Here is a 27,434-nt window from a genome sequence, read left to right on the forward strand (position 1 = left end):
TTTAGGAATTACTAAGTAGTGGAGAGTGAGGGCGACCACTTCTCCCTCCCACCAGCTGTCCTGTGCCTGGTGACTTAAACATGACCCAAGGGCCTTTGGGCCCAGTGTGCCATCCATTAGGGACTGCTCTCCTCTCCTTTATGACTCTCCAATGGGGCATATGTGACACAGTTGAACAGGTCATCTCTAGGCCATTCTCATGACCTGTTCAACTGTGTCACATATGCCCCATTGGAGAATGGCCTAGAGATGGAGGAGCCATGAGGAAACAGGCACAGATATGAAACCTTTAATGTAACAACCTCAAGGATGAGAAGATGTTGGTAAGGCAAATAATCGAAGAATCATTTTTCAGACAGAAATAACATTATGATGGCCTATATTCTTTTTTTTAAAGCTTTACTTATTCGAGAGAGAATGAGAGAGGAGGAGTGGGGGGCGGGGGGGATGCAGAGGGAGAGAGAATCTCAAGCAGCACAGAGCCTGACTTTGGGGCTTGATCCCACAACCCTGAAACCATGACCTGAGACGAAATCAAGAGTTGGATGCTTATCCCATTGAGCTCCCCAGCTGCCCCATCATGGCCTATATTCTTGAAAAAGTGTGTCATCCCAATGAAAGCAAAAGAAGCTCAAACGACTAGAGCCTAGAAGTCACAACCAAACCCAAAGGAAACAAAGGTCAACGAGGAAGCAGGTCGTCAGACATGATGAGGCTTTAAAATAATCTTCCACGCAAAGCGAAAGTTTTAAGCAGTGAAGCAATATTCATTCACTAATTTAGGAAATAGTTCTGGATTGTCTCTTTGGGCCAGGCATAACTCCAGGTGCTGGAGATGAAGCAGAAGACAAAGCAGACAAAGTCTCTGTTCTCATGACACTTGTAGTCTAATGGAAGATAGACAAGATGGTGACAAGTGGCACGAAAGAAAATACGACCCTCTCCTTAAAGTTTCAATTGTATGTCTGGATAGAGCCAGTTATATCCTTAGCTTGGCTAATTAGTAACCCAAGGGACTCTGAGTTAGGAGGGGTCTAGGGTCATGGGTAATTACATCAAATGTTTTTTCGCTGTTGGTCGGAGTCAAGTGCCAGGTTTCCTCAGCTGAGCTACGTGGGGTTGCCTTGCTGGGATTTCCACCTCCCACAGAGGGAAGTGCCACAGCCCACGGCAAGAACAGGTGGGGGAGTCTTCCTCGGGTTTCAGACTGATCCTCTGTGCCAGGGCTACTGTCTGAGCAGGTCAGAAGGGAGAAGCAAAGTTACGCCCTGAAGCCTCTGGGTTTAGAGTGGCTTCATGCATTTCCCCCTGAAAAGCCTCCTTTGAAGTTGTCTTTGCTCCACTGCTGTAAGAGGTAAGTTGTTTTCTGTCTGCCCTGTGGCTGACTCCCCTCCTTGAGGCTGTTCTCCTGGACGAGGGAGATTCCAACTCACTGCATGAGCCCTTGTCCCTGTTGAGAGGGACTGGGCAAGGGCTGACTGTGTGACTTCTTCTCGTCTTCCTACTCCCGACGTGAGCCCATCTCTCCTGTAATCCAGCCATGCCACTAGCCTGTAGCCTGTAGCCCCCCCAAACCAGGGGCAGGCATGGAGTTGAATGACAGTTGTAACACTAGTTATGGAGGGGAATACAAATCTAATAAAAACAAGCTTGCATTTTTACCTCGCAAACTTTCTCAAGGGTTGGCATCCAAGAGGTGGCAAGGTGACAATTCTGAAGAACAACCCATGTTCCTTCCTTGATGGCTTTTTCTACCATCTTCATGGCTATGGGCCCTTGGCCTTGACCAAGAGATAAAGAGCTAAGTTTGGACCCCCCATATCCCTGTGAACAAGAATAGTAAAGATGTTACTTGACAACACATTTTTAAAGAAGAATCAATACTAATCTTACAGAAAATGTTAACCTTAAGCATATTAAAATTTAATTATCCAGCATCCCTCAAAGTTCTAAATATAACATATGCAACCCTATAAAATTCTTACTGATTAAGAATCTTATAAATACTCAGATCAAAAGCAAATCAGCTCATATTGGAAACGGTCATGGCAATACATGGAAAATTCTCTAGGGTCTTTGATTGTTGAGCTATGGAAAAGAAAAAAAAATTAAGAACACTTTCAACGTGAGAAAACAGGAGATGAAAGGACCCTGTTATGCAACTCCTAAAATCCGGAGCCCAGAAGAAAACTATGAACAGATAGATGAACTTGTCCTGTTTCCTCCACATCTTTGAATAATTCTATATTGATTTGGCCAGTGTATTGAGCTTAGAGAAAAAAATATATTAGCCCCTAAGTCCTATTTAAAAGTTTCTTTAAAGAATTCTATGGGAATGTTTGTCTGGAATGTATTTCTACTGTAGCCCGATTCATCTGCAGCTTCTGCGACTCCCTGGGATCTTTCTCTCTCGAGCAGTCGTCACTGCGATGCCTCTTTGGAAGAGGCCTCCAGTTATGGTCTCGGGCTGCCTCTGAACGTCCACGGCTCATCAGCACTAGTAGGGTAGAAGCATCAGGAAACAAAAAACAGAGCCAGCTACTACTGTTTCTGGAAGTGGGGATAGCAGGTGAAGACGATGCACTGAGCAGGCCTACGCAGGGCCTAGGGAGTCATCATGTTGTACAACATGGGAAGAAAAATGGGGAGGACGTAGGAAGATCTCAAGCAGTTGAAAAGGTCATGTTGATTTGGAGAGGGTGAGTCCCACCTAAAATGAAGTTCTTCCGGCATCCACACCACTTCCACTCTGGTCCTTCCTACCATTGCTCTTCCTGGCCTTTTAGCAGCAACCCCCCTGACTAATGCCCTGCTTCCATTCTGCACACAGATAAGTTCTCCTCACTCCAGCTAAGATGGGCTTTAGAAACTATGGATCACCTCGTGTCACTTTGCTGCTTGAAACCCTGCCACATAACCCCACTGTATTCGAAGAGCTGTGCGGCCTTTAAGAAGTCACCCAACCTTCCCATGCGTTAGTGGCCCTCTCTACACAATGGAGATGCCACCATCTACCGCAGAGGATTACTTTAAGAAATAGAAGAGAAATATGCATTACAAGGTCTGGCCAAATTAACAGTACGTGTGAAGCACAATACAAGTGGTGCTGGTGGTTTTAGAAACATCAGTATCACTTCCACAAAATGTTACTTTGATTAGACCAAAAAGGGAAAAAAGTCAACCCGACAATGTCCAGTCACCTGTTTATGAAGATTTTCTTATTCTAGGTTGAATGACATAAGAAAATTTGCAGTAAAGTTCATTTGAATAATTTTTAAAGCCTTGAGGTAAAAATATTAGAATGCATTCTAACCTGGTAAAGTCATTGTAATAGACGATTGTCCTGGAAAGTCAAGAGGGTCGCCCCATAGAGACTGGAGATGTGGCAGGATCAGAGCGGGTGCCTCCCGGGGTCGCTACTCAGGCTTGAATTTATTAAGTCAACCCAAGCTCTTGTACTGATGTCATAATGTCAGAGTCCCTTGGTCCCTCCAAAATAAAAATAAGGGGCACCCAGGCCAAATTCTGGTTTTATAATCTGGATATGGAGAATTATTTTTATTGTCCGTGCTGCCATCTAAATAGCATTTTCTTGAGACTCTGTCAACTTTTGGACCTCCCAGTCCTTTCAAGAGCTAAGTGAGTGATAAAATGTTACCTTTCCCTCCCCCACTTAGGATAAGCAAGTTTGTTTTGGAAAACATTTAGTGGAAAATACTATATTGATCCACTTTTCTAATATCAGATAACCTCATCTATTTTAAGGTACCTACCTGGTCATCAGCAAATTTTAGAAGGGCAGCCATGGGATCCGCTCCAGGAGAGAGCACAAAAATCAGTGGTGAACAGCAGTTGCTATCTCCAAATGCCTTGGATAAATCAAAGGGGGGTGGTTCAATGAACTGCACGCCCCAGTCTGTTCGTTATAAATTCTTGCAGCATTGGAACAACCTAGGAAGGACCAGAATATATTGGGAAGAATATTCCAACTTGCTTACAAATTTCAAAGTTCAGATTCAAAGATAATTTGAAACAAAGGAGTCTAGCTCCATTAGTGTAGCTATTTGCTAAATGTTGGTGGAGGATCAAAGCACCACTTTCTGTAAGAAGAGTCTTTTAGATAGAAAAAAAAATGATAAATTATTTAAATAGTGAAAGATGAGCATTAGTGACACCAGAATTCAAAGGCATTTTTCTTCCCTTCAGTGAGCATTCAACCTGTGGTGAAGAATAGAAGAAACCTCAACTCTTAAGTTTTAAAATACTACATTCTCAGAGTCCATAACTCAAACATAGAAATTTGAGAGTGATTGATATAGTACTGGACCATCAAGAAGGAATCAATAGGGCTGGAAACAAAACAGAAAGAAAGCAAAAAAGAAAAGTAGCATGAAAGAGAAACAGGCTATACGCCCAAGAAATGGACCAAACTACATTGCGTGGATTTCTGGATACGTGCCTGCCCACTTTCTGGGAGCACATGGGAGAGAGAGCACCACTCTGGCCCAGAGCCCCCTCGCAGGCGTTTATGGGGACATGGAATTTTATTCATTAATGTGACTGATATACAGCCTCCAATACATCCCTCGTCCTTCCCTCTTTCTTTAAAAATCTGTCTAAAAAAAAAAAATCTGTCTGTCTGTCTGTCTACCTACCTACCTACCAATTTATTTAAGAAAGAGAGAGAGGGAGGGAGCAAGAGCAGGAGCAGAGGATCTCAAGCAGATGCCCTCCTGAGCCTGGAGTGGGGCTCAATCTCACCACCTCAAGATCATGACCTGAGCTGAAACCCAGGTTGCTTAGCCAACTGAGCCACCCAGGCACCCCTTTCCTTCCCTCTTTCTAAAGAAGAGTTTACACCTTTTTTTTTTTTAAATGATTTGATTGATTGATTTAAGAGATAGAGAGCGTGAGCAGAGGGAGGGGCAGGGGAAGAGACAGAGAAGCAGACTCCCCACCAAGCAGGGAGCCCTACCCTGGGCTGGATCCCAAGACCCTGAGACCATAACCTGAGCCAAAGGCAGACACTTAGAGGACGGAGCCACCCAGGAGCCCTGGGTCTACGCCTACAAATCTGGACGATGGCTCCCAGCTGATCATGACTCAGAGGTGAGGCACACAAGTGATAATGATGGGTTTAACAAGCCGGTATCCCTCTACCTGGGTACCAAATTATGTAAACATATTCCAGGAAGAGGAGTAATGGAGTAACAGGAACCCACAGAATTTTTTGAAGGCCCCAGCATCACTCTAACTGGGTACCTGCACATACCCAAGGATGGAGTCGTGTGTACACAGCACGCTCCAAATTAGGTCGTCAGATTCCACCAGCCTGCATCCTTCCTGAACGTGGAGCATCCTGCAAGAGCAATCTCCAGATACCAAGTATCTCAAAATGGTAGTCTCTTCTGGAAAAAGTTACAAGTATTTCCAAACTTTAACCATGCATTCTCCAGAACATCTGTTCACACAGGGTTTGTAAGTCAAAATCACTGCCAGGTCACAGTGTCCATCCCAGTGTGGATGAGCGTGTATGACAGAGGGTGTGAGGGCGGGGAGCTGGGAGACAGTGAAGGAGTATCTGGGCTTACGTTAGATTTTTAAATCCCTCCCCAATATTTCTCTAGGTTCATTCAAATACAGAAAATATATGGAAAAGCAACAACAAGCATACAAGCAGCGTGTTGGCGAGGATCTACCTACCAGGGTGACTCAAGAATTCTTTGCACACAGTTGATATATACCGAACAATGAATGGATAAAAACTCGGGATGGCTCTTTTTGTGAAGGTGAGATTCTAATTATAGAAATTTTAGACAAAAATCACAGTGTAATAATTCACCCACACAAAAGGTTTCATTTCTACGTAAGTTATTTCATGTTTCAGGTATTTTGAACGCGCGCAGATGTCAAGCTTATTGCAGGAAACTAAAAATACTCTGTCTATCCCAGGCCTTGTCTTGGCCTTTCTCCTTATTTTTTTTCCCCAAGGTTGGTCTTTTCTCACTACATTTAAAAAACCAAGAGCAACTAACAGAAGAAAATGAAAATTTTTGCTAATTTGCAAAAAATCTCATCTCCTCCCAGGGCTGACTTCGTCACTAACCTTCACTAACCTTCTGTTCTGGGGGTGGTTGAGGCTGCTGTCAGCCGCTGCTCCTGTGCAGACGTGGCTGGACGACCCTCAGCGCCCGAGCACCTGGTCAGGGGTGCACACGTCGGCGCGAGTGCAAATTTCAGTGTCTTGTTTTTAATTTTAACCTGAGCAAGGCTTACGTTCTCCCAAGACCAAACTGTGACTCCCAAGGTAGATGAAGCTGTGCTTGCTGTTCAGTTTGCAAGGCAGCAGAATTGGGTTTGCTTCTGCAGGCTGATTCTGCTAGCATGAGGTCTGTAAAATGAAATCTGTCAGTAACAAAAATTACAGACTAATCGAGGCAACCATCTTCCGCAAGGCAGGAAAGAAGTTTATGGTCTTCCATTTATGTTTTTCTATGGATTGCAAATTCCTATAGGATTTATTTAAGGTCAGAGAAATATATGCCCTTACACCTGACAAGTTTCTTAGTGAAAGCTGATTAATTTGCTGTGTACAGTTCAGAAGAAGAGGACGGTGGCCAGAAGCTCTTCATTTTGTGAATGGGCTCAAAACACTGCACACCTTAGTATTTATCCCCTTGATGTTTCTTGTATCAATAAAACACAATAAAATACTAAATTCTACATGAAAGTGTGAGCCCATCTCATTTTTTTCCTACTGGTGATTGAATGAGCATCCTTTATATTTTTCTAAACTAGAACATTAGAGAACTTGGCATGTGTGGCTTCTTACCATTGAGTGGAATTCGTTTTGAGAAGGGAGCAGTGGAAAGGAGACAAAAAAAAAATTGGGCTGCCAAATAATGTCAACTGTACCCTAGAGATAAAACAACCGTTGATCTTCCTGGTGGGTATCTGTAGTTACTCATGACTTGGAGAATGCAAGGAAATAAAAAATCTACACAGCACGGGCCCAAATCGTAGCCTCGTATAGCACTGTTTCTTTCTCCAGTAGGCTAGTGCCATGGTACCTTGGAAAACTGCTCTTTTAAAAGTATGATAGTCTTTTAATTACTGTTGGATCCTATTAGCTAGCATTTTGGTGAGAATTTTGACACCCATGTTCATCAGGGATACTGGTCTGTAAATCTCCTTTTCAGTGGGAGCTATGTCTGGTTTTGGGGTCAAGATAACGCTGGCTTCCTAGAGTTTGGAAGTTTTCCTTCCATTTCTATTTTTTGAAATAGCTTCAGAAGAATAGGTATTAAATTCCTCTTTAAGTGTTTCATAGAATCACCCAGCCCTGGACTCCTATTTGTTGGGAGATTTTTGATGAATGCTTCGATTTCCTTGCTGGTTATGGGTCTTTGCAGGTTTTCAATTTCTTCCTGTTTCAGTTTTGGTAGTTTATAAATCTCTAGGGAGGCACCCATTTCTTCCAGATTGCCTAATTTGTTGGCACAAAGCTGCTCATAATATGTTTTCTTTTTTAAGATTTTATTTATTTATTCATGAAAGACACAGAGAGAGGCAGAAAGACAGGCAGAGGGAGAAGCAGACTCCATGCAGGGATCCTGATGCAGGACTTGATCTCCGGACCAGGATCACGCCCTGAGTGGAAGGCAGATGCTCAGCTCCCCAGGCGTTCCTCATAACATGTTCTTATAATTGTATTTCTTCAGTGTTGGTTGTGGTCTCTCCTCTTTCATTCATTATTTTATTTATTTGGGTCCTTCCCTACCAGTGATTTAATGAGCATCCTTTACATTTTCTTTTTGGCAAGTCTGGCCAGAAGTTTATCAGTCTTATTGTTTCAAGAACCAGCTCTTAGTTTCATTGATCTGTTCTTGTGTTCTTTTGGTTTCTATTTCATTGATTTCTGCTCTAATCTTTATTATTTCTCTCTCCTGCTGGGTTTAGGCCTTATTTGTTGTTCTTTCTCCAGCCTCTTTAGGTGTAAGGTTAGGTTGTGTATTTGAGACCTTTCTTGTTTTTTGAGATAGGCCTGTATTGTTATAGACTTTCCTCTTCGGACTGCCTTTGCTGCATCCCAAAGGTTTTGAACAGTTGTGCTTTCATTTTCATTTGTTTCCATGAATTTTTAAAATTTTTAATTTCCTAGTTGACCCATTCATTTTTTAGCAGGAGATGCTCTTTAACCTCCATGTATTTGAGTTCTTCCCAAATTTCCTCTTGAGACTGAGTTGCAGTTTCAAAGAATTGTCTGAAAACACGCAGGGAATGATCCCAATCTTTTGGTACTGGTTGAGACCTGATTTAGGACCCAGTATGTGATCTATTCTGGAGAATGTTCCACGCACACTCAAGAAGAATGTGTATTCTGTTGTTTTAGGATGGAATGCTCTGAATATATCTGTGAAGTCCATCTGTTCCAGTGTGTCATTCAAAGCCCTGTTTCGTCGATCTGCTGCTTAGACGATCTGTCCCAATTGCACCACTAGGTGCAGATGTAGTGATCCTACGGTGCACCCGCACCCCAGCATTTACAGTAGCAATGTCCAAATAGTGAACTCTGGAAAGAGCCCAGATGTCCATCGACAAAGGAATGGATAAAGAAGATGTGGAATGTGATACTACTCAGCCACCAAAAAAATGAAATCTTGCCATTTCCAATGATGTGGATGAAACTAGAGGATATTATGCTAAGTGAAATAAGTCAATCAGAGAAAGACAATTATCATATGATATGTGGAATTCATATGTGGAATTTAAGAAACAAAACAGTATCACAGGGGAAGAGAAGGAAGAGTAAAACAAGATGAAATCAGAGAGGGAGGCAAACCATAAGAGACTCTTAATCATAGGACTCAAGCCATAGAGACTCTTAATCAGTTTGTTTCCTTCATCGTAGGAAACAAACTGAAGGTCGCTGGAGGGGAAGTGGTTGGGGAACAGGGTAACTGGGTGCTGGGCATTAAGGAGGGCATGTGATGTCATGAGCCCTGGGTGTTATATAAGACTGATGAATCAATGACCTCTACCTCTGAAACAAATATTATATGTTAATTAATTGAATTTAAATAAAGTTTTTAAAAAGTATAATAGCCATATATTAGTTTAAAAATATATACAGATTCCAAAATCAACAATTTACCACTAGAACTTGGAGAACCTGGTAACAGCAAGATTGAAAGGTTTGAGGTTGCTAGTAAAAGAACATACTAATAATTTTTTACATTAAGGATTACAGGTGTGATTGTATAAATAATAGTAATTAATCACCTAAGTTAAATTGAATTATGCTGTAGTAGCAAACATTTCCAGATCTCAGTGACTTCATACAACAAAAATCTTATTTCTTATCCTTGCAAAGTCATGTGGGTGTGTGGGCAACGCACTTCCTGTGCTGGTTCAGTGTCCCAGCCTGCTGTGGCACTTAAATATCAAATGTGATTCACACTATTTTGATGGCAGGGAGAGCACCCTGGAGAATTTCATGCTGCCAGTTAAATGCTTTTGCCCTGACACTTCTCACATTTTATTGGCCAAAGCGAGGTTTATGGCCAGAGTCCTTCACTTTGTATGTGTGCAAAGGGGGAGAACTGGAAATAACAGTGAATAGCATTAATGTCTACACTCATCCAGCTACCCGAGGAAAACTCTAAAAGAGAGATGGAAACATATAGGGCAAAGTTAGAAGACAAGGTGCCAAAGTATTGGATAAAGTAGCAATGAAAAGTATGAATTGATTTAAAAACAGAAACAGGGATGCCTGAGTGGCTCAGTTGGTTAAGCATCTGCCTTGGCTCATGATCCCTGGGTCTGGCCTCCGGGGGAGGGGGGGGGGTAGTGGGGATAGGAGGGGTCAGAGGGCGGTCCCTGATCAGTGTGGAGTCTGCTTCTCCGTCTCCCTCTGTTCTGAATACACCCTTTTCCTCTCTCACACACATGATCTCTCTCTCAAATAAAGAAAATTTAAAAATAAATAAATAAAAAATAAAAACAAAAACATACAAACAAAAACCCCTTAGCTTGAAGATCTAACTCCTCATCTCCCTCAAATACCTTTAAAAAGAGAATGAATAAGTAATATTTGATCTTTTTGGTAGCTCAACGTATTTTCAGATTAAGACACCAAATTTTGTAAGACTAGGGAAAAAATATCTATAGGTGAAAAACTTAATATAAAATGGGAACAGAAGCTTCTTTGTTTTTTTCAAATCCTGAGGAGAGAGGACTGGAGGTCCATGCAGAATCATTTTAGTAGAATGGTCTTCAGTAGAAAGCCAAAACCTTCGAAAATTTTAATAAAAGGGTTTAAAAGAGAAAGCCGTATTAGGAAAGAGTGTGAAATATTTCATATTCTTCCAAATTTAATACTTGCAGGGCAAACTTCTAAGCTTTATCACTAAAATTTCAGTGGCATGTCATTTTGAAAGGGCTACCAAGGCACAGAATGTTTCATTAGTTTAATAAGGATTCCTGAAAAATTGTGGCTACTCCCAAAACCCAAGAGCAGGACAACATTAGGACTTTCACGGGCCCTAGGCACCTTGTGTGTCCTTCACCCGTGAAAAAATACTGAAAATTATATTTTACAATTGTTTTAGTATAATTACTAGCATAATACAGACTGGATTATTTTTTCTAATTTTAAAAGGAATTAAAACATTTTCACATAAACACCTAGAAGTATCATAGGCTCTAGGCACAATGACCAAATGACTCTTGGGCTCAGGCTAACAGCGCGCAGACAAGACAAACAAGAATTGCATTATGTCCACTGAAGAGACTATGGCTTACAGAGGAAAGAACTCATCCACCCCAGTTAACACTGATGCATGTAAAAACTTTTAAAAATGAATTGCTTTCACCACCTAAATTCTGGATTTTTGTTGTTAGGGTGGAATTACTGTCTTAAATTCCCTAGCAACTCAAATTGTGAACATAATAAGTTATGAAATCTTTATGTATTACTTTTACTTGAGTAGTAACAGAGGACAATTAGGATATTTCTTCAACTTTTTCTCAACATACCTAATATCTACATTTTTTTCAGAGTATACGTATATCTCTGTGGATACAGGTCATTATACATAAGTCAGTAGTTTGATTTTTTAAAAATAGAGTATAATTATGCAAATGAGAATGTCACCAAGTACTGAAATTTGCTGACATGATAGGTCAGCTGATTCATTGGTTATATACTTTATCATTTTTAAGAGATTAAAATGAACAGTATTGACATTTTCCTTTGTAGTCAGCAGTGATGAATGTCTTAAAAACGATATTCCACTAGCTTTCCAACGGCCAACAAAGAACTATCTGTAAGACAGCATTTAAAAAGAGCCAGAAATTCTACTGTATCTGCTAGGTACTAACACCACTGACTAATATCATCAAAGTAATGAGAATAAAGATGAGATGTACAGCATGTAAGGAATTGGGGAAGCACAAATTAAAAGGAAGAATCATAAAATAAATAAAACTATAAAATATAACCTGGCCAGTTACTGACTTCGTGTGGCTCTAATGATGTACATACTTCTTGAAAAATGACTGCATTTGAAAGAAGTGGGATTAGTTCCCCCAGGCTCCTCCACTTCCCCTGTGATTATATAAGGAAATTCCAGCAGGCAGGGCTGGAATGGTGGGGGCGGGGCGGGGGGCAGAGAGGTGGAGACTGGAATCACTGAGCTGCTTTCAAAAGCCCACACTTACCTTGTCTGGCCTCAAGCAACGAATGATAAGCATCCTTTGAAACTCATTTGCTTTATCTTCCCAATTTTCAGGAAAAACCTCATGATGTGGTTCCTAAAATTACAGTAGATATAATTCAGTGTTATTTTAGAGATTATTTCTAAAGAGAAGAGCCTTTTGACTTAGAAGCGGATTTTTAGAGAAAGCATAAAATGACAAAATGAAATCAAGAATACTAATGTAAATTTTATTAGGCTAGGGTAAAGTTATGAAATAAGGAATGAAAAGAAAATTTAAAACACCACAAAGGAATCAAAACTAGGACATGAATTAAGCAGGTTAATGTCAATATGAATACTAATCATTAGACAAAATGAAACCTGTTATTAAAAAATGTGCATTTCCCATTATTTCTCCAAAGGCATTTTAAAAACTACCATCATCATCTATTTATAAAAAATAAATATTTATTACAAAGGAAGCAAGAAAGGCATCATACTTAAATTTATTCTATTTCCTGTTTTGAACAATGTTTTGGTGTCTTTCTTATAAAGGTATATTTGAAACTGTATATAGTAAGAAGCAGCCAAAAGAGAGAACTATTAAAAATATACAAGAAGAGAAGCATTAAGATCCCAGGAGGAGTAAACTCAAAAAAAAGTGGGGGAGCTTTTGTAATTTTAAAATTGTAAGAAAGGCTATGTGGTATCTCATATTAGAAACCTCCAAGCTTGTCTTTTCCAGTTTGGGGCCATTGTAAATAATGCTGCTATGAATATATTTGCACAGGTGTTTTTGTGGGATTTATTTTCATTTCTCTTGAATAAATATATGAGTGAAATTTCTAGGTTAAAAGGATTGGTGATGGGCAGCCCGGGTGGCTCAATGGTTTAGTACCTGCCTTCAGCCCAGGGCCTGATCCTGAGGATTCAGAATCGAGTCCCATGTCGGGATCCCTGCATGGAGCTTCCTTCTCCTCTGCCTGTGTCTCTGTGCCTCTCTCTCTCTCTCATAAATAAATAAAAATTTAAAAATAATAAAATAAATCTCCAAGCTTCATTCAGCATAGTGAATAAAATTTCTATTTGAAGTTAGAATGAAGTACTCACAAAACATATTTGTCTGTAGGAAATATATTTTTATTATTAATAGGGAGAAGTCCAAAAGAGATCCAGTCCAAAATATTCACATTTATGTATAGATACAATCTGTCACATATAATACAAGTAGGTAACCAAATAAAAATGTTCTTCACATATCTCACTCTTTCCTTCCCCTTCCCATCTTCCTCAAAGACAGCTCTTGCATATTAAACCCAAGAAAGCAGGAATAAAGAAGTGGAAAAAAATAATTGCAAATTGATAAAATATTAGCCCTTGTGCTAAAAAAAAAAAAATTAAAAAAAAATTGAAGGCAGGCAACAATTTCTACATGTTCCGGAAGGGAAATTGTTTTACATTTTGTGTTGACTGTAATAGTCTCCAATTAGCAAGATAGAATTCCATGAAAAATTGTTGGAGAACTATTAGCTTTTCCTTCTGAAGGGGAGGTGGAAATTTTCTTCTATCCAAGGTTCTTCTAGCTGGAGTACAAATTAAATTTACGTGAAACAGATTAATAGGAGCAAAAAACCCCAAAGTTTGATTACATGTACATGGAGGCCCAATAATGAAATGAGACTTAAAGAAAGGATCAAGGCAAGTAGCTTTTATACCTTCCAGACTAATAAGAGACCATAAATCTGTGAGAAATTGACAGGAAAAAAAAAATTTAACTTTGGGAGTTTCAGTTAGTAGGGAATTCTGAACAGAATTCGGGCTGGGGGAGTAAATTAGTAAAAAGCAACAAGCCTTGTTGATACAGCTTTCTAAGCTCTAAATTTCTGGTCTCTGGTGATTAGGATGTGTTTTTACCTTCTGGTAGAGGGAGAAGACCTTTCACATGGGACATGTATTTCCTGTTCTCAAGGGGACTGAGGGTACTTCTTGCACAAGCTGTCACTTAAGTAACTTTTATTCAAAATAATCCATATGCCAAAGCGGCACATTTTGGGTAGCTTCTCCTTGATCCCTACACCTCATGTCAAATGACAAAAATGTTTACTAGCCAATACCTTGCATTCTAGCTTATATCTGTATTTATAACCTGCGTTCAGAAAATCTAAATAATAACTCTTTTGTAAACATTTTTTTTTTAAGATTTATTTATTTTAGGGAGAGAGAGAGCATGAGCTGAAAGGGCACTGGAAGAGGGAGAGAGAATCTCAAGTAGACTTCACACTGAGTGTGGAGCCCAATCCCACGACCCAAAGATCATGACCTGAGCTGAAACCAAGAGTTGGACACTCAATCAACTGTGTCACTCAGGCGCCCCTGTAAAAAAAAATTGGCACCCCCAAACTTGGGGCTCAAACTTACAACCCCAAGATCAAGAGTCACATGCTCTACCCACTGACCCAGCCAGGTGCCTCTCTTTTGTAAGCTTTTTAACTCACCTGCTACTATGATTGCATAGTCTAAATTGTTAATAAATAAAAACCTGGCATGGGAAATCAAAAAGAATATTTTAAGGAACATGCACTCCACACAATTCAGGGATTTATACAGAAGTTCAGAGGAAAACCACCAACTTAGAAGGTGGGGATAATATAAATCTAAACCTTGATTTCAACACCTGACCAGTTGTTTAAAGCTTACTTAAATTTTGTTTTTATTCAAAGATAAGAATAAATTATTTGCATTATTTTCTCCACTTAAAAACTTTGGAATAAGCAAGAGGGTTAAAACATACCAAACTATCATACACTTTTTTCCATCCATCCTTTAAGTGCATAAACTCCCTACGAATGGTTTTGAAGGAAGGTAAATCATCTAGTCGACATATTTCATCCCATGATTTTTGGGGAAGCCACGTGCAAGGGTTGGCATGAGGATTATCCAACCCAATGCCACCAGTCAGCAGAAATCTCCACTCGGCTTTATTAATCTTTGGAAAACAAAGTAGCATGAAGAGTCAGAAATGAATTCATTACATACATAAGAAATTTAAACCATTTTCAAAGAATTGGCTGTTGATTTTTCAGTCCTAGGTATGGTCCTTGTGAAATTCTATATCGACTGGTATAGCAGCTCAGTACTTATTCATAAGAAACTAATCCATCCATTATAACCAGCTTTCAAAATAGTTCCATTCTAGATAGCTATTTTTTTGATAATGCTCCTCCAGAATTATTAATCTAAACATAAAAGTTTCACTAATCTAAATACAAAAATTCTATCTGAGTATATGTTTTTTTCTCAAATGTCCGCTTAGAGTTTTACAGGCTCTAAAAATTGTGGGAAGACAGGAGGGAGAGGCGGGTGGGTGGTGGTATCAGCAAAACAAGTGAACGGACCTGGGAGATACTGGCTTCTAGTATGAAATGAGTAAGTCACAGTAATAAAAGGTACAGCATCAAGAATATAGTCAATGGTACTGAAATAGCATGATGTGGTGGCAGATGGTAGTCACCCTTGGCTGTATAGAACTGATGAATCACTATGTGGTGCGCTGGAAACTAAAGTAATATTGTGTATCAACTATACTCAATAAATAAAAATAAAAATGAATAAACTAAAAATTTTAGGAAGACAACATCATCAATCTGTCATATTTTCAACTATTTTTCATAAAATATAATGAGGTACTGCTACAAAACTTTTGCAGGAAATTCAAGAATAAAGCCTCTACTCCTTCAGAATTCGACCAATGCATCACCTAATGAAATCAATGAATCTTAAACACCGAAGGGAATAAAATAGTGAATTTACACAGTACCTCTCTTTTATTCTTACAGTGCTTCTTATATTTTAATTGAACAGATTTGAAATATAACAAAAATTTATGAAAGGTATTGTTAAGCCCAAATGGTTAGACTCGACTAATTTGCACAAGTTCTTAAAAACGTTACCATTTATATGATTACTTGGTGTAAATTTATCAACATGTTTGGTACATTTATAAGCAGACCTATATGTGATTCTAATAGAAACTATTTTAAACTAAAACATGCATAAATTTAAGTAATAATTACAGAGTGAACTTTGCTTTATTTATTTTTCACCTCCGTAAAATTCAATCTAGTTTTGAGGTCTTGCTTTAACCGTAATTATTGTTTATTTACAACCCTTTTGTATGTATACACACACACACACACACACACACTCAAATTAGTAAATTAGCAAATCCATGTTATTCTTTTTTCTAAAAATTTTACCAGTACTGACCGCACGTTCATGTAGTAGCAGATTTATAGTAAGACAAAAGGAAAAGAGTAGCTTATCCTTCTCAAAGAGTGATCGGCAGACATTAACATACAGGGAGTAAGTAAAGTGATCCTTGAGAATTTGAAGCCTACAGGTCAACAGAAAGACAAGGGAATAAATAAAAATGCATTATACCTTAAAGAAAATGCCTTTAAGGAAACCTATTGTAAACCATTTAGATGTATATCCTTCTAATAAGCTTTCTGGCCAATTACCCCCAAAACAATCAAGAATCATCATTAACTAGGTGCACCAATTTGAGAGCTATGCAATGTAGAAACACTTCAGTAGAATTGCATTTTACTGTTGATTGATTTTTTTAAAAGAAACTTAATCTTTCTTTTGGATAAAAGTCAATGCATGGTACATTAATCTATTTTAAAGATTCGTGGACTATTTTTAGCTATAAAGAATTTCTTGGGGTAAAATTTGATTTTCTTATTCTGCAGATGCTTCCAAACATTCTATATTATATATTAAATTAATAGCTTCTTTATTAAATTAACATTTGTAGTGTGCTACTCTGCTCATGAATCTATAAAAGCTGGAGAAAGCACAAAACTTGATAAACTACATGTTTATTTACCACATTGACGGAAACATGGAAATATAAATAATCACAATATTTGTAACTAACAACTTTCTCTTAAGTGCTAACATATGTTTTCTGTATTCATAGCAATTCCTTATGTGAATATAATACTTTAAGCATTTTCATTTAATTATGTCATAAGGAAAATAAACTTCATCATTGAAATATTTCTAGGTTATAATAGTGGTAATAGAAATGAACAGTTGGCTGAAAACCTTTGCAGAGAGTTAATGATTGACAATGGCCCAAACTAAGCAGATTAATTTAACTGAAGGAAAAATTAGTATAGTTTGATTTTGGCTAAGCAAAATTCTACCAATGTTTCTTAATGTGTCTTGAAAGAATAATCTATCAGTACCACCATATCTTGGCTATTTTCAGACTGATATTCTAGGCTACCGAACATCTCAGCTCTATTTTTTTCCTTACTTGTCTATTCTTTAATTATTTTGTCCCCTGCCAGCATTCTCATTAAAAAAAAAAAAAAAAAATACAACAAATTGATGTATTTTATTTCTAGTTGAGAAAACCCTCTGAAAAAGGGCTTGGTAGAGAGGGCTTTGAAACTAGTTGCTGAAATATAGTTGAATTCTCTGAAGATTTAAAATAATCATACTATTCTTGTCCCTATTTTTATGCTAATCATGGTCTTTTCACACTTGGCATTTAATTTGTCTCATCTGTAACAGTGCAATTAATACAGGGTAGCTCAGATTTGGTCTTTCTAAAATAAAATAAAAATGCACCTTAAAACAAATTTCCGCTTATAGAGAGGAAGATTGAGGGAAAAATTATAAGGGTCACTGGTATTAGAAATTCAAGTTCAGACTCATTAGTGGTAAAAATGCAGATTAAAATACAATTTTTTAATAATCTGTTACAGTGAAAAAGTAGATAAAAATGATCATTTTCAATGCTGATGCATGAGACAGGGTTATAAGATCATTTGTGTCACTCTGATAGAGTTGTATATTTGAATAACCATCCAAGGTTCTGAAAGAAGTAACTACCTTTGTCCTAATTTGGGGGTTCTAGCCTATAGAAATAATTAACAATGTGGATGCTTTTATTTATTGTAATATTATTTATAATTTGAAAGCTGGAGATTACTTTTGAATCTTACAATAAGAAAATTATAGCACATTCATAAAATGGTGTATTGTGCAACCACTAAAAATTATGTTTCAGAAGAGTCTTTAATAACATGGGAAAAATTATCTTGATAGAAGTGGAAGGAAAAGAAAAAGGAAACTGTGCATGTGTGTGTATACACTTACATAGTTTTCTGAGAGAGATTTTACTTTGGTCCCTGTAACAAAGCTATATCTTTGTTAGATTTTTGTTTCTGTACTTATGTGTTTTTTTGCTACAGGTATTTATTTTCTAATTAAAAATTTGATTAAAAAAAACAGGTGATCCAAATTACGATGGCTATTTCACAGTATACATATTTATATATATGGCTATGTCATAGCAGTCATAATGTATGTTTGGTATAATAGTTAAGAATTATTATGAATAAAAATATTAGAAGGTAAACAAAAATGAAATATGTTTCCATAAAAGGAAATAAGAGATAATTTTACTAGTTGCTATAAGTTTATACCATTAAACACCATCAGTTTATCCTATCTACCCCCTCCTCCTGGCAACCATCATTTTACTGTTGTTTTTTGTTTTTAGAGGTATGAATTTTTTTCTGATTCCACATATAAGGGGTATCCACAGTACTTCTCTTTTTCTGATTTATCTTAGCACAGTGTGGTAACCAATGTTACCATATATACATATATACAATATATATATATGACATATTGACGTATATACAATGTCAATGTCGATCAATGTCACAAATGGCAGACCATGGACACGCAGGACAATGAAAATAGACACCAATAGCATGCCACTTATAAAAAATCAACTCCCAATGGGTCAAAGATGTAAACTTAAGACCTGATACCTTAAAACTCCTAGAAGAAAACATAGGGAAGAAACCTATCAATGTTGATTTCAGCACTGATTTTCTTGAACATGACACCAAAAGCACAAACATAAGCAAAAATCAATAAATGGGACTAATTCAAACCCAAAAGCTTCTGCACAGCAAAAGAAACAATTAACAAAATAGTGCCAAGAAATAAACCTATGCTTATATGGGCAATTAATCTGTGACAAAGGAGGCAAAAATACACAACGGGGGAAAAGACAGTCTTTTCAACAAATGGTGCTGGGAAAACTGGACAGCGACTTGTAGAAGAATGAAACTGGGCCATTTTCTTACACCAAAAGTAAACTCATAATGGATTAAAGATCTCAATGTGAGACCTGGAACCATAAAACTCCTAGAAGAAAACAGGCAGTAATTTCTTTCATATTGGCCTTAGCAACATTTTTCTAGATATGTCTCCTTGGGCAAGGGAAACAAAACCAAAAATAAACTATTGGGACTACAGAAATTAAAAAATAAACAAAGAATGAAGCACAGTGAAGACAACTATCAACACAAAAAGGCAACCCAGTGAACGGGAGAAGTTATGCACATATGATACGTCTGATGAGGGATTACTAAGCAAAATATATAAACAACTTCTACAGCTTAAAAACCAAAAACTCAAATAACCTGATTAAAAATAGGCAGAGGATCTGAACAGACATTTTTCCAAAGACATACAGATGTCAAACAGACACATGAAAAGATGCTCAACATCACTAATCACCCAGGAAATGCAAATCAAAACCACAATGAGGTATCACTGGACACTTTTCAGCATCACTAGAATCAGAAAAACAAGAAGTGTTGGTAAGGATGTAGAACAAAAGGAACCCTGTGCCCTGCTGGTGGGAATGTAGAGTGGCACAGCCACTGTGGAAAACAGTAAGGAAGTTCCTCAAAAACATTAAAATAAAAATTTTAAAATAGTAATTCCACTCTTAGGTATTTACCCATAGAAAATGAAAACAGTAATTTGAAAAGATATATACGCCTCTATGTTTACTGCTGCATTATTTACAAGAGCCAAGATATAGAAGCAACCCAAGTGCCTATTGACGGATGGATGGATAGAGAAAATGGGGGGTACACATATAGATACAATGGACTATTCCTCAGCCATAGAAAAGAATGAGATCTTGCCATTTGTAACAACATGGAGGGACCTAGAGGATATGATGCTAAGTGAAATAAGTTGGACAGAGAAAGACAGATACCATAAGATTTCACTCCTATGTGGAATCTAAAAAACAAACCAAACAAACAAAATGCAGAAACAGACCCATAAATACAGAGAAGTGATGGTTGCCAGAGGGGAGGGTGTTGGGAGGATGGGCAAAATGAGTGAAGGGGAGTGGGAGATACAGGCTTCCAGTTATGGAATGAGTAAGTCATGGGAATAAAAGGTACCGCATAGGGAGTAAGTCAGTGGCATTGCAACAGCGTTGTACGGTGCCAGATGGGAGCTACACTCGCGGTGAGCACTACATCTAGAGAAAGTGAATCACTGTGTTGTACACCTGAAACTAATGCAACATTGTGTGTTAACTATACTTCAAAACGAGCAAACAAAAAAAAAAAACCCAAAGGAAAACAAAACAAAGGGCAACCATGAGAGAAAATTTTTGCAAACCATATGTCAGATTAAGAATTAAGGTGCAAAATATACAAAGAGCTAACAATAACACAAAAACAATCTGACTTAAAAATGGGCAGAAGACCTGAATAGACATTTTCCTAAAGAGGACATCAGAATTGGTAACAGGCACGTGAAAAGCTGCTCAGCATCACTAATTACCAGGGAAATGCAGATCAACACCACGAGAGATCACCTCCCCTCCTAACAGAACGCAAGAGATAATAGGTGGTGGCCAGCACGTGGGGAAAAGGGAACGCCTCCACAACTCACTGTGTGGTTCTCCTCTGGCTCAAGCCAGTTTGCTAGCACAGATGGTCACTTCAATTAGCAGATAAATTTGGGATGAGATTTCTGCCTTTTTGCAATCTCTTAGTGGACTGCCTGTGATGTGCAACACATTCTGGTTTAATGGTACCGCATGATAAACTTGTTTTCTTTCTCTACTACCTTTGTAAGGAAAATTTCTGGGTTGAGAAAATATTTTGCTTGGATACTTCTGCAACAATATACCAGCACAATGGAAGTGAATAAACCACTGCACTACACAAAACACTATGAATTTCACAAATGAAACGTTGAGTATGAGATGCCAGACAAACAAGCGCACACACTGTGATCCCATTCATGAAGTTCTGCTACAACAGGCAAAACTAATTTATGGTGTTGGAAATCAGGACCGTCTTTAGCTTGGTGGAAGAGGTTTGGTTAGTTACTAGAAGGGGACACAAAGCCGGGTTTCTGGGCTGTCTGTAACCTTCTGGGTCTTAATCCGGGTGCTAGTTACACAGGTTTGCTCAGTCATGAAAGTTGAGCAAAGGGGATCCCTGAGTGGCTCAGTGGTTTAGCGCCTGTCTTTGGCCCAGGGTGTGATCCTGGAGTCCCGGGATCGAGTCTCACGTCGGGCTCCTGGCATGGAGCCTGCTTCTCCCTCCTCCTGTGTCTCTGCCTCTCTCTATCATTCATAATAATAAATAAATAAATAAATAAATAAATAAATAAATAAATAAATCTTTAAAAAAAAAAGAAAGTTGAGCAAATACTCTGATTTCTGCATGCTTCTGAGTGTATACTAACAATTTCTGTGAAATTTTCAAATATGCTTTCCTATTTACTCTTTAGTTGGTTCCAGAATTATACTTTCAGGCTCACTAGAGGCATGAATGGGATTTTCACTGTATTAAAATTAAGGGATTTTAAGTAAAAAAGACACATTTTATTTTCTAGATTTCATCCTAATCTCATATCTGGGTAAAAGGATTTGATTTTCCATAAATCATAAGGGACTATAGTCATAATTATGAAGAAACATGTCATATGTGTGGATGACTTCTAATATGATGAAACAAGTCATAATAAAGGAACCAATTAGTTGTAAAGCAAAAAATTGTTCTGATTTTTAACTCTTGTACATAAAACATGTCTTTAAGCAGCAGAGCAAAGAAATTTTCTTCTCTAGATTCCAGCAAATACTTTTTTTTTTTTTTTTTTAGGATTTTATTTATTTATTCATGAGAGAACACAGAGAGAGAGGTAGAGACACAGGAGAGGGAGAAGCAGGCTCCACGCTGGGAGTCCTATGTGGGACTCAATCCCGAGACTCCAGGATCATGCCCTGAGCTGAAGGCAGACACTCAGCCACTGAGCCACCCAGGCGTCCGTCCAGCAAATATTTCAATTTAAAAGTACTTAAGATGATAATATTTGGGTGACCTGGTTTTAAAAAGGTAGAGAAAAAGAACTGCATTGAGAAACAAAACATTGTTTGCTATTGTGGCTCCATGTGATCAGTACTGTGATAAGTTCTGGGAATATTAGAAAAACAAACAAAACCGCCAAAACCCTTATCTCAGGGAACTCAGAACCTAGTATGAAAACCAGACATGCTTGTTTGATTAACTAACAATGCACATGGCTGGGAATGATTCGAAGAAAGGGAGCTAAAAAATCTTATTTTCTCTATTTCAGTAATCCCCTCCTACCCTTGAAAATTTCAGATTCTGGAAGGAATAGAGAAATAAATGAAACATTTTCAAATATCATAATATGAAAACATACTTTAAACTCCACCATCACATGTGTCTTCTTGAAGATGTCCACCTCCTATTTCTCACGGGCAGACAGCTGAGAAATTGTATGCTAAGCCATGTGCTGGTCTTTACACCTTTATTGATCTCAAATTCAAGGTTGTAAAATAATGATACTAACAATGAAACTACTCAGTTTAAGAATATTCAAAATTTAGCAGAGTTCTACATGGTAAATGAAAGGAATTCAATTCAGATTGTCAGGAGGTTCTCATTTTGAATCTCTAAAAACTAATTCTTCACTGCCAAGTGATAAGTATTAAACTGAATTTCCTTTGTGGGTATGAGCAGTCAAGAAACTGAAGTACCTCGCTTCCTACTGATCAATAAAGTTGGAGAGTGCAATGATTGCAATGAGCAATTTTCTTTGTTCAAGAGGTAATTTCGTGTTAGAGCTCATTAAAAATATGTTTTAATACCAAACTAAAACTTACCTGATAATAAATGAAATTCTACTCTCTCATACATTTAGTGTTACGTAAGGTCCTAATCCCTTTATTTATTACGATAGCCAACTGGAAAATAAGGTATTTTACGTAAATAAGAATAACCCAACTAATCACAATAAGGTATTTTTTAAAACCCTGTTACTTGACAAACTGTAACTATGTGACTTTTGGAATGCGAGTTTACAGACGGTAAGAGCCCCGTCTTTTCAAGGTCTTAACCATTCTTTCCAAACCTCCAATCACAAATACTTTTGGTAAATGATAAGCAGAGATAAGTGTTTCCTCTCTTTAGAATGACATTATAATCCTATCTCCCTGTAAATGACTTCCTGGCAGGCTGAATTTGGCCACACTTATTCCTTTTCTCACCCTCAAATTTATTTCTAGCACGATGATTAATCAAGCCCACATTAGCCATAAGAGTCATGCTCACGGCATTTCTGTAACAGCAGTGAGAGCCACCAATTACTATTGCATTTTCATGCAGTAATAAATAAATAAATAGTAATAGTCAGTAGTAATAGTCAGTATATTTATAAATAATATAATAGTCAGTAATGAATAGTATTTCTTTTCCATACCTTTTTACTAAAATTTCTGATTTCTCTGAATTTTCGATAGACAGGATATAAAGATTAATAAACCAGGTCAGTGAGTATTGGTACATGGGCTCGATGTTAGCTAGGTCGGCAATAGAGAAGAACAGGATGGTGGAATGGATGGCGATAGGCCGATAGCCCATGCGGGTGCTATCAATCTTCTTCTCTGTCTCTTCAGCTACTTCCTGCTTTTGAGAAATCTCATTAGCCAAAGCCTTGGAGGAAGATAATATCTTAATAGCAGTTTCATCTTCTAATATATTGCCTTCAGAAGATGAAAGAACTTCTAAAATCTTGTCCTCTATTTCCTTTAACTGCCTGGAATAAAACACAATTTTCGCAGAAGAAAAAAGAAATCGTTTAAAATCCCTTCACGCACACATTCTTGTATGAGAAACAAAGAGCTTGTAACCCAAGAAATGCATCACTTTGTGACAAATACCCGTAACGGTGATATTGTATAATTAATTTCTTATCTTGCAAAATGTCAGAAAGACAGGCCTTTCTGCTCCACTTCTCTTCCCGACCATCATTTGCGTGGTAACTAGAGGGAGAGGTGTAAGCCCATCAAGTATCTCAGCCCTGAGTGAATGAAAGCATCGCTCCATTTATTTTCTAAAATTTTTCATGACTCCTGGAGCTTCAGCCTTGGTGCCTATGCTAGAGATACTATGAGCAGAAACTGGGATGCAGAGTGTCCACTCAGACTGTGCTCCGGGGAAAACAGATAACATCAATTACATAATGAATACTACAACTTTTGTGCTAAAACGAGTCGTTGAAAATACATTGCCTTGATTGGTGGTAGGCCTTCCAGGGCTTCCAGGGGCTGAGAACTTGTATATAGAAATATACTCTTAGGCAGTTTTCTACATGAACACCACGGCATTGGGATGCCTTATCTTTTCCTCTTAAATCTTCCCCTTCGATGCATCTGCTAAATCTAACAAAATAGATCTTTAACATGTACTTTAATCCATTCTAAGTGATCCTGAAACAAGTAAGAACAATCCTGTGTTTTGCTTTGTTCTAGAGAGAAAGAGAGAGAGCGAGCACGCGAACATGTATGAGTGAGTAGGTGAGGATGGGAGGTGGGGGAAGAGAGAATCGTAAGCAGACTCTGCTGAGCACGGAGCCTGAGATCACGACCTGAGCTGAAATCAAGAGTCCAGTGCTTAACCGGCTGAGCCACCCAGTTGCCCCAACAATTCCGTGTTTTATAATGTTGGAAACCTTTTGTTTTCAGCTCCTTGTAGTATCAAGGCTTGCTTTTCTTCTTCAAGGTCTGGCCTCTCTCGTGCCACCACGATTCCCAATAGCTGATCTTGCATTCCCTCAGAAGTGATCATGAAGTTTAGTAATGTTACCTGTAAATGAAAGAATATACAAGAATTGCACAGTTGTTTTACTGAGAAAGCCTCTGCTTTTTTAAGTTCTGACCTTAAAATGGACTCATTACTATAGTAGTATATGTGACAAGTGAAATTTGTAGACGTTTCTCATAGTCATAAACATAATATTTCAAAAGGTTTTGTTTGGTGATCAATTTATTCCTATTTCGAATGATCCAATTGTTGACAAACTGTTTAATCCCCAAGTCAGGGCAGCCCGGGGATCTCAGTGGTTTAGCGCCACCTTCAGCCCAGGGCGTGATCCTGGAGACCCGGGATCGAATCCCACGTTGGGCTCCCTGCATGGAGCCTGCTTCTTCCTCTACCTGTGTCTCTGCCTCCCTCTCTCTCTCTCTCTGTTTCTCATGAATGAATAAATCCCCAAGTCAATTGGAATCAGGTTGAAAACTACCCTTCATCCTGGCTGGATGAGCTGATTTACATGTTAGGGATCCTAACGGTGTCAAAAAGTAAAGGAAATCTTATCAAGTGAGATAGAGGGAAAAAGAACACTGTCATTACCTGTCATGAGTATACATGATATTTACAATGTGATGATCATATCACATACTAGGTAACGCATGATATACAATAGAATATTATAATGTGGCCGATTATACAATCATACGACAATATGACCAGTCACTATTGTGAACGAGGGAATGCGCTGTTTTAATGGTGTCCATCAAGGTGCGGTCTCTCAACACCTACTTTCTCTCCGTCTGTAATGACTCCTATAGGCTCTCTTTCCTACATCTTAAAGTTCCTCCTCCCCTGGTTCTTTCCTGGAAGTGGGAAAGTAATCACGCTAAGGTCTCTCTTTCACAAAGCAAATAAATAAGTCATTCTCTTGCTCCCCCTACAATCCCTTCCAGCAATGGAATGATCTCTCTCTGGGCCTTCACAACTATACTTAGTGATAATGGTATTCATATGTGCTTTCTGTCTCAGTCTCATTCCATTCTCCAGTGCTCTACCACCTGCTCTCACCCCAGCCTCCACACACCCATCAATACACACAGCAATAAGCTAGAAAAACTTCCTGGCTCTGGTCATCAACGAACCCACAGATCAATAAACACTTACTTGACTGTTGCTTAATTTGACCCCCACCCTCCACTCCAGCCTTTTTACACATCTCTTTTGCAATCTGCCTGCCCTCTGCCCTTGTGTCTTGAGTTGAGGTCTACCCTTAGGTCTTCAACATCACCTCCCATGCCTCCTTTCACGTGCCTTTCATTTCTGCTCTGCTGAACTGATGGTGAAATCCCATGCACGCTGGCTGTGAAATATCTGTAGGGGCTTCAGCTCAGGCCATTGGTGGGAGACTTTAGGTTCCCCCCCTCGCCTAGTAAGAGAATTTGAGGAGGTTCCCTCTGCAAGAATAGAGTGATTCTGTTTTTGTAAGAAAATGTCCCACCTGTGATCAGAAAGTGTAAAGTGCCCCTAGGCAGGTGACCCCCAGCCCTGCCCAAACCCGGTAACTTCTCCATGGCGGTTTTGTCTAGGTTACACTTGCCCCCCTTCACTTGACCCGTGATGGGCCTTGGATACCACTAGGGATAGATTACATGAGCATAATCATAAACTTAGATGGGATAATAAGAAATTCCTAAAATCGAACAATTAAAAAACTCATTAAATGTTATTTTGTAATGCTCTCCGGCTTTGGCATTTATTCATGGGGAAAAATAAAGCTTTCAAGAGTTTTTCCCTTCTGACATGAGAAACCAAGCACGGGAGTTATATTTTCTTTAATGCCCAAACCATAGTCCTAGTATTGAGCCAAATACATGTTTTACAACTTTTACCTTCTTGTGTTCAGACACAAAGAGGTATTCATTCATAGTCCATTAATGCGGGATCTTATGAGATCAAGATTTTGTAAATCTAGGCATTCACTCACGAATAACAATAAACATTCAAACAAATATTAACAAAGAAACATTTCAAATTATATAACATATGATTTCATAATTTTACTTTCCTTTAGAGTCAAAAGGATTATAGCAGCATGATATCATCCCTTGGGAACTTTTGAAAGCAAAGGTACATAAAAGATCCTAAAAATAGGATTTAGAGGAAGTATTTTAATTTGTAAATGAAAGCAAGTAACTGCCTCACTATGTTTTCTAATCCCTGTTTAATCAATTCCGGCAATTAAAAATAATGAAGCAATAAGACACCTTGGGGATCTTAAGGATTTCGATAGTGAATCATAGATCAGTTTCCTTCCCACAGCGGCTTATAACTTCTATAACTAGTTACTGATGAACTAAGAATTATTCGTTATTTGTGAAATTTTCATAGATCTCACTGAAAAGTATAAATGGTTTTTCATGTCATCTATTAAAAAAAAACCCACAGCTTTGGAATTTTAACATTTCATTTTATGTTTCATTCTTTCTCACTTATGTTTAAAAGTTAAATAACAATCCTAATCATTAACACTCATTTAACACTGTGCTGGGTCTTATTCTAAGCCTTCGCATAGATGACTTTAGTCTTTATACTGTTCTATGAGATGGAGATTTCTTTTTTTCTTTTTTCTTTTTTTTGTTTGTTTTTTTGAGATGGAGATTTCTTATTCCCGTTTTCTAGACTAAGGAATGGAGGCACAGAGAGATTAAATAACTTGGCTAACATCACACAATTGGCAAGTGATAAAGCTAGAATTTGAACCAAG

At 38.2% G+C, this 27,434-nt stretch overlaps 1 protein-coding gene and 1 long non-coding RNA gene across 5 annotated transcripts in view; one reads left to right on the forward strand and one right to left on the reverse strand.

Moving 5' to 3' along the window:
- The window catches only part of DNAH7 (dynein axonemal heavy chain 7), a 241,874-nt gene that overhangs the window by 36,593 nt on the left and 177,847 nt on the right, over nt 1–27,434 (reverse strand). Inside the window, 8 exon segments of the mRNA XM_025442048.3 lie at nt 1,663–1,824; nt 3,774–3,902; nt 3,904–3,951; nt 11,722–11,814; nt 14,491–14,685; nt 15,966–16,092; nt 23,340–23,675; nt 24,591–24,724. Of these exon segments, the coding sequence (XP_025297833.3) occupies nt 1,663–1,824; nt 3,774–3,902; nt 3,904–3,951; nt 11,722–11,814; nt 14,491–14,685; nt 15,966–16,092; nt 23,340–23,675; nt 24,591–24,724 (1,224 nt within the window).
- LOC112656669 (uncharacterized) overlaps nt 202–27,434 on the forward strand; it is a 136,437-nt gene continuing 109,204 nt past the window's right edge. For all 4 annotated transcript variants that reach the window (XR_007409028.1, XR_007409026.1, XR_007409027.1 and 1 more), the window contains exons 1-2: nt 202–323; nt 5,628–5,789. This is a non-coding gene — a long non-coding RNA (uncharacterized LOC112656669). The remainder of the gene's footprint in view (nt 324–5,627; nt 5,790–27,434) is intronic.

This window comes from Canis lupus, chromosome 37 (genome assembly GCF_003254725.2).
Source record: "Canis lupus dingo isolate Sandy chromosome 37, ASM325472v2, whole genome shotgun sequence".
In the NCBI taxonomy this organism is placed as follows: Eukaryota; Metazoa; Chordata; class Mammalia; order Carnivora; family Canidae; genus Canis; species Canis lupus.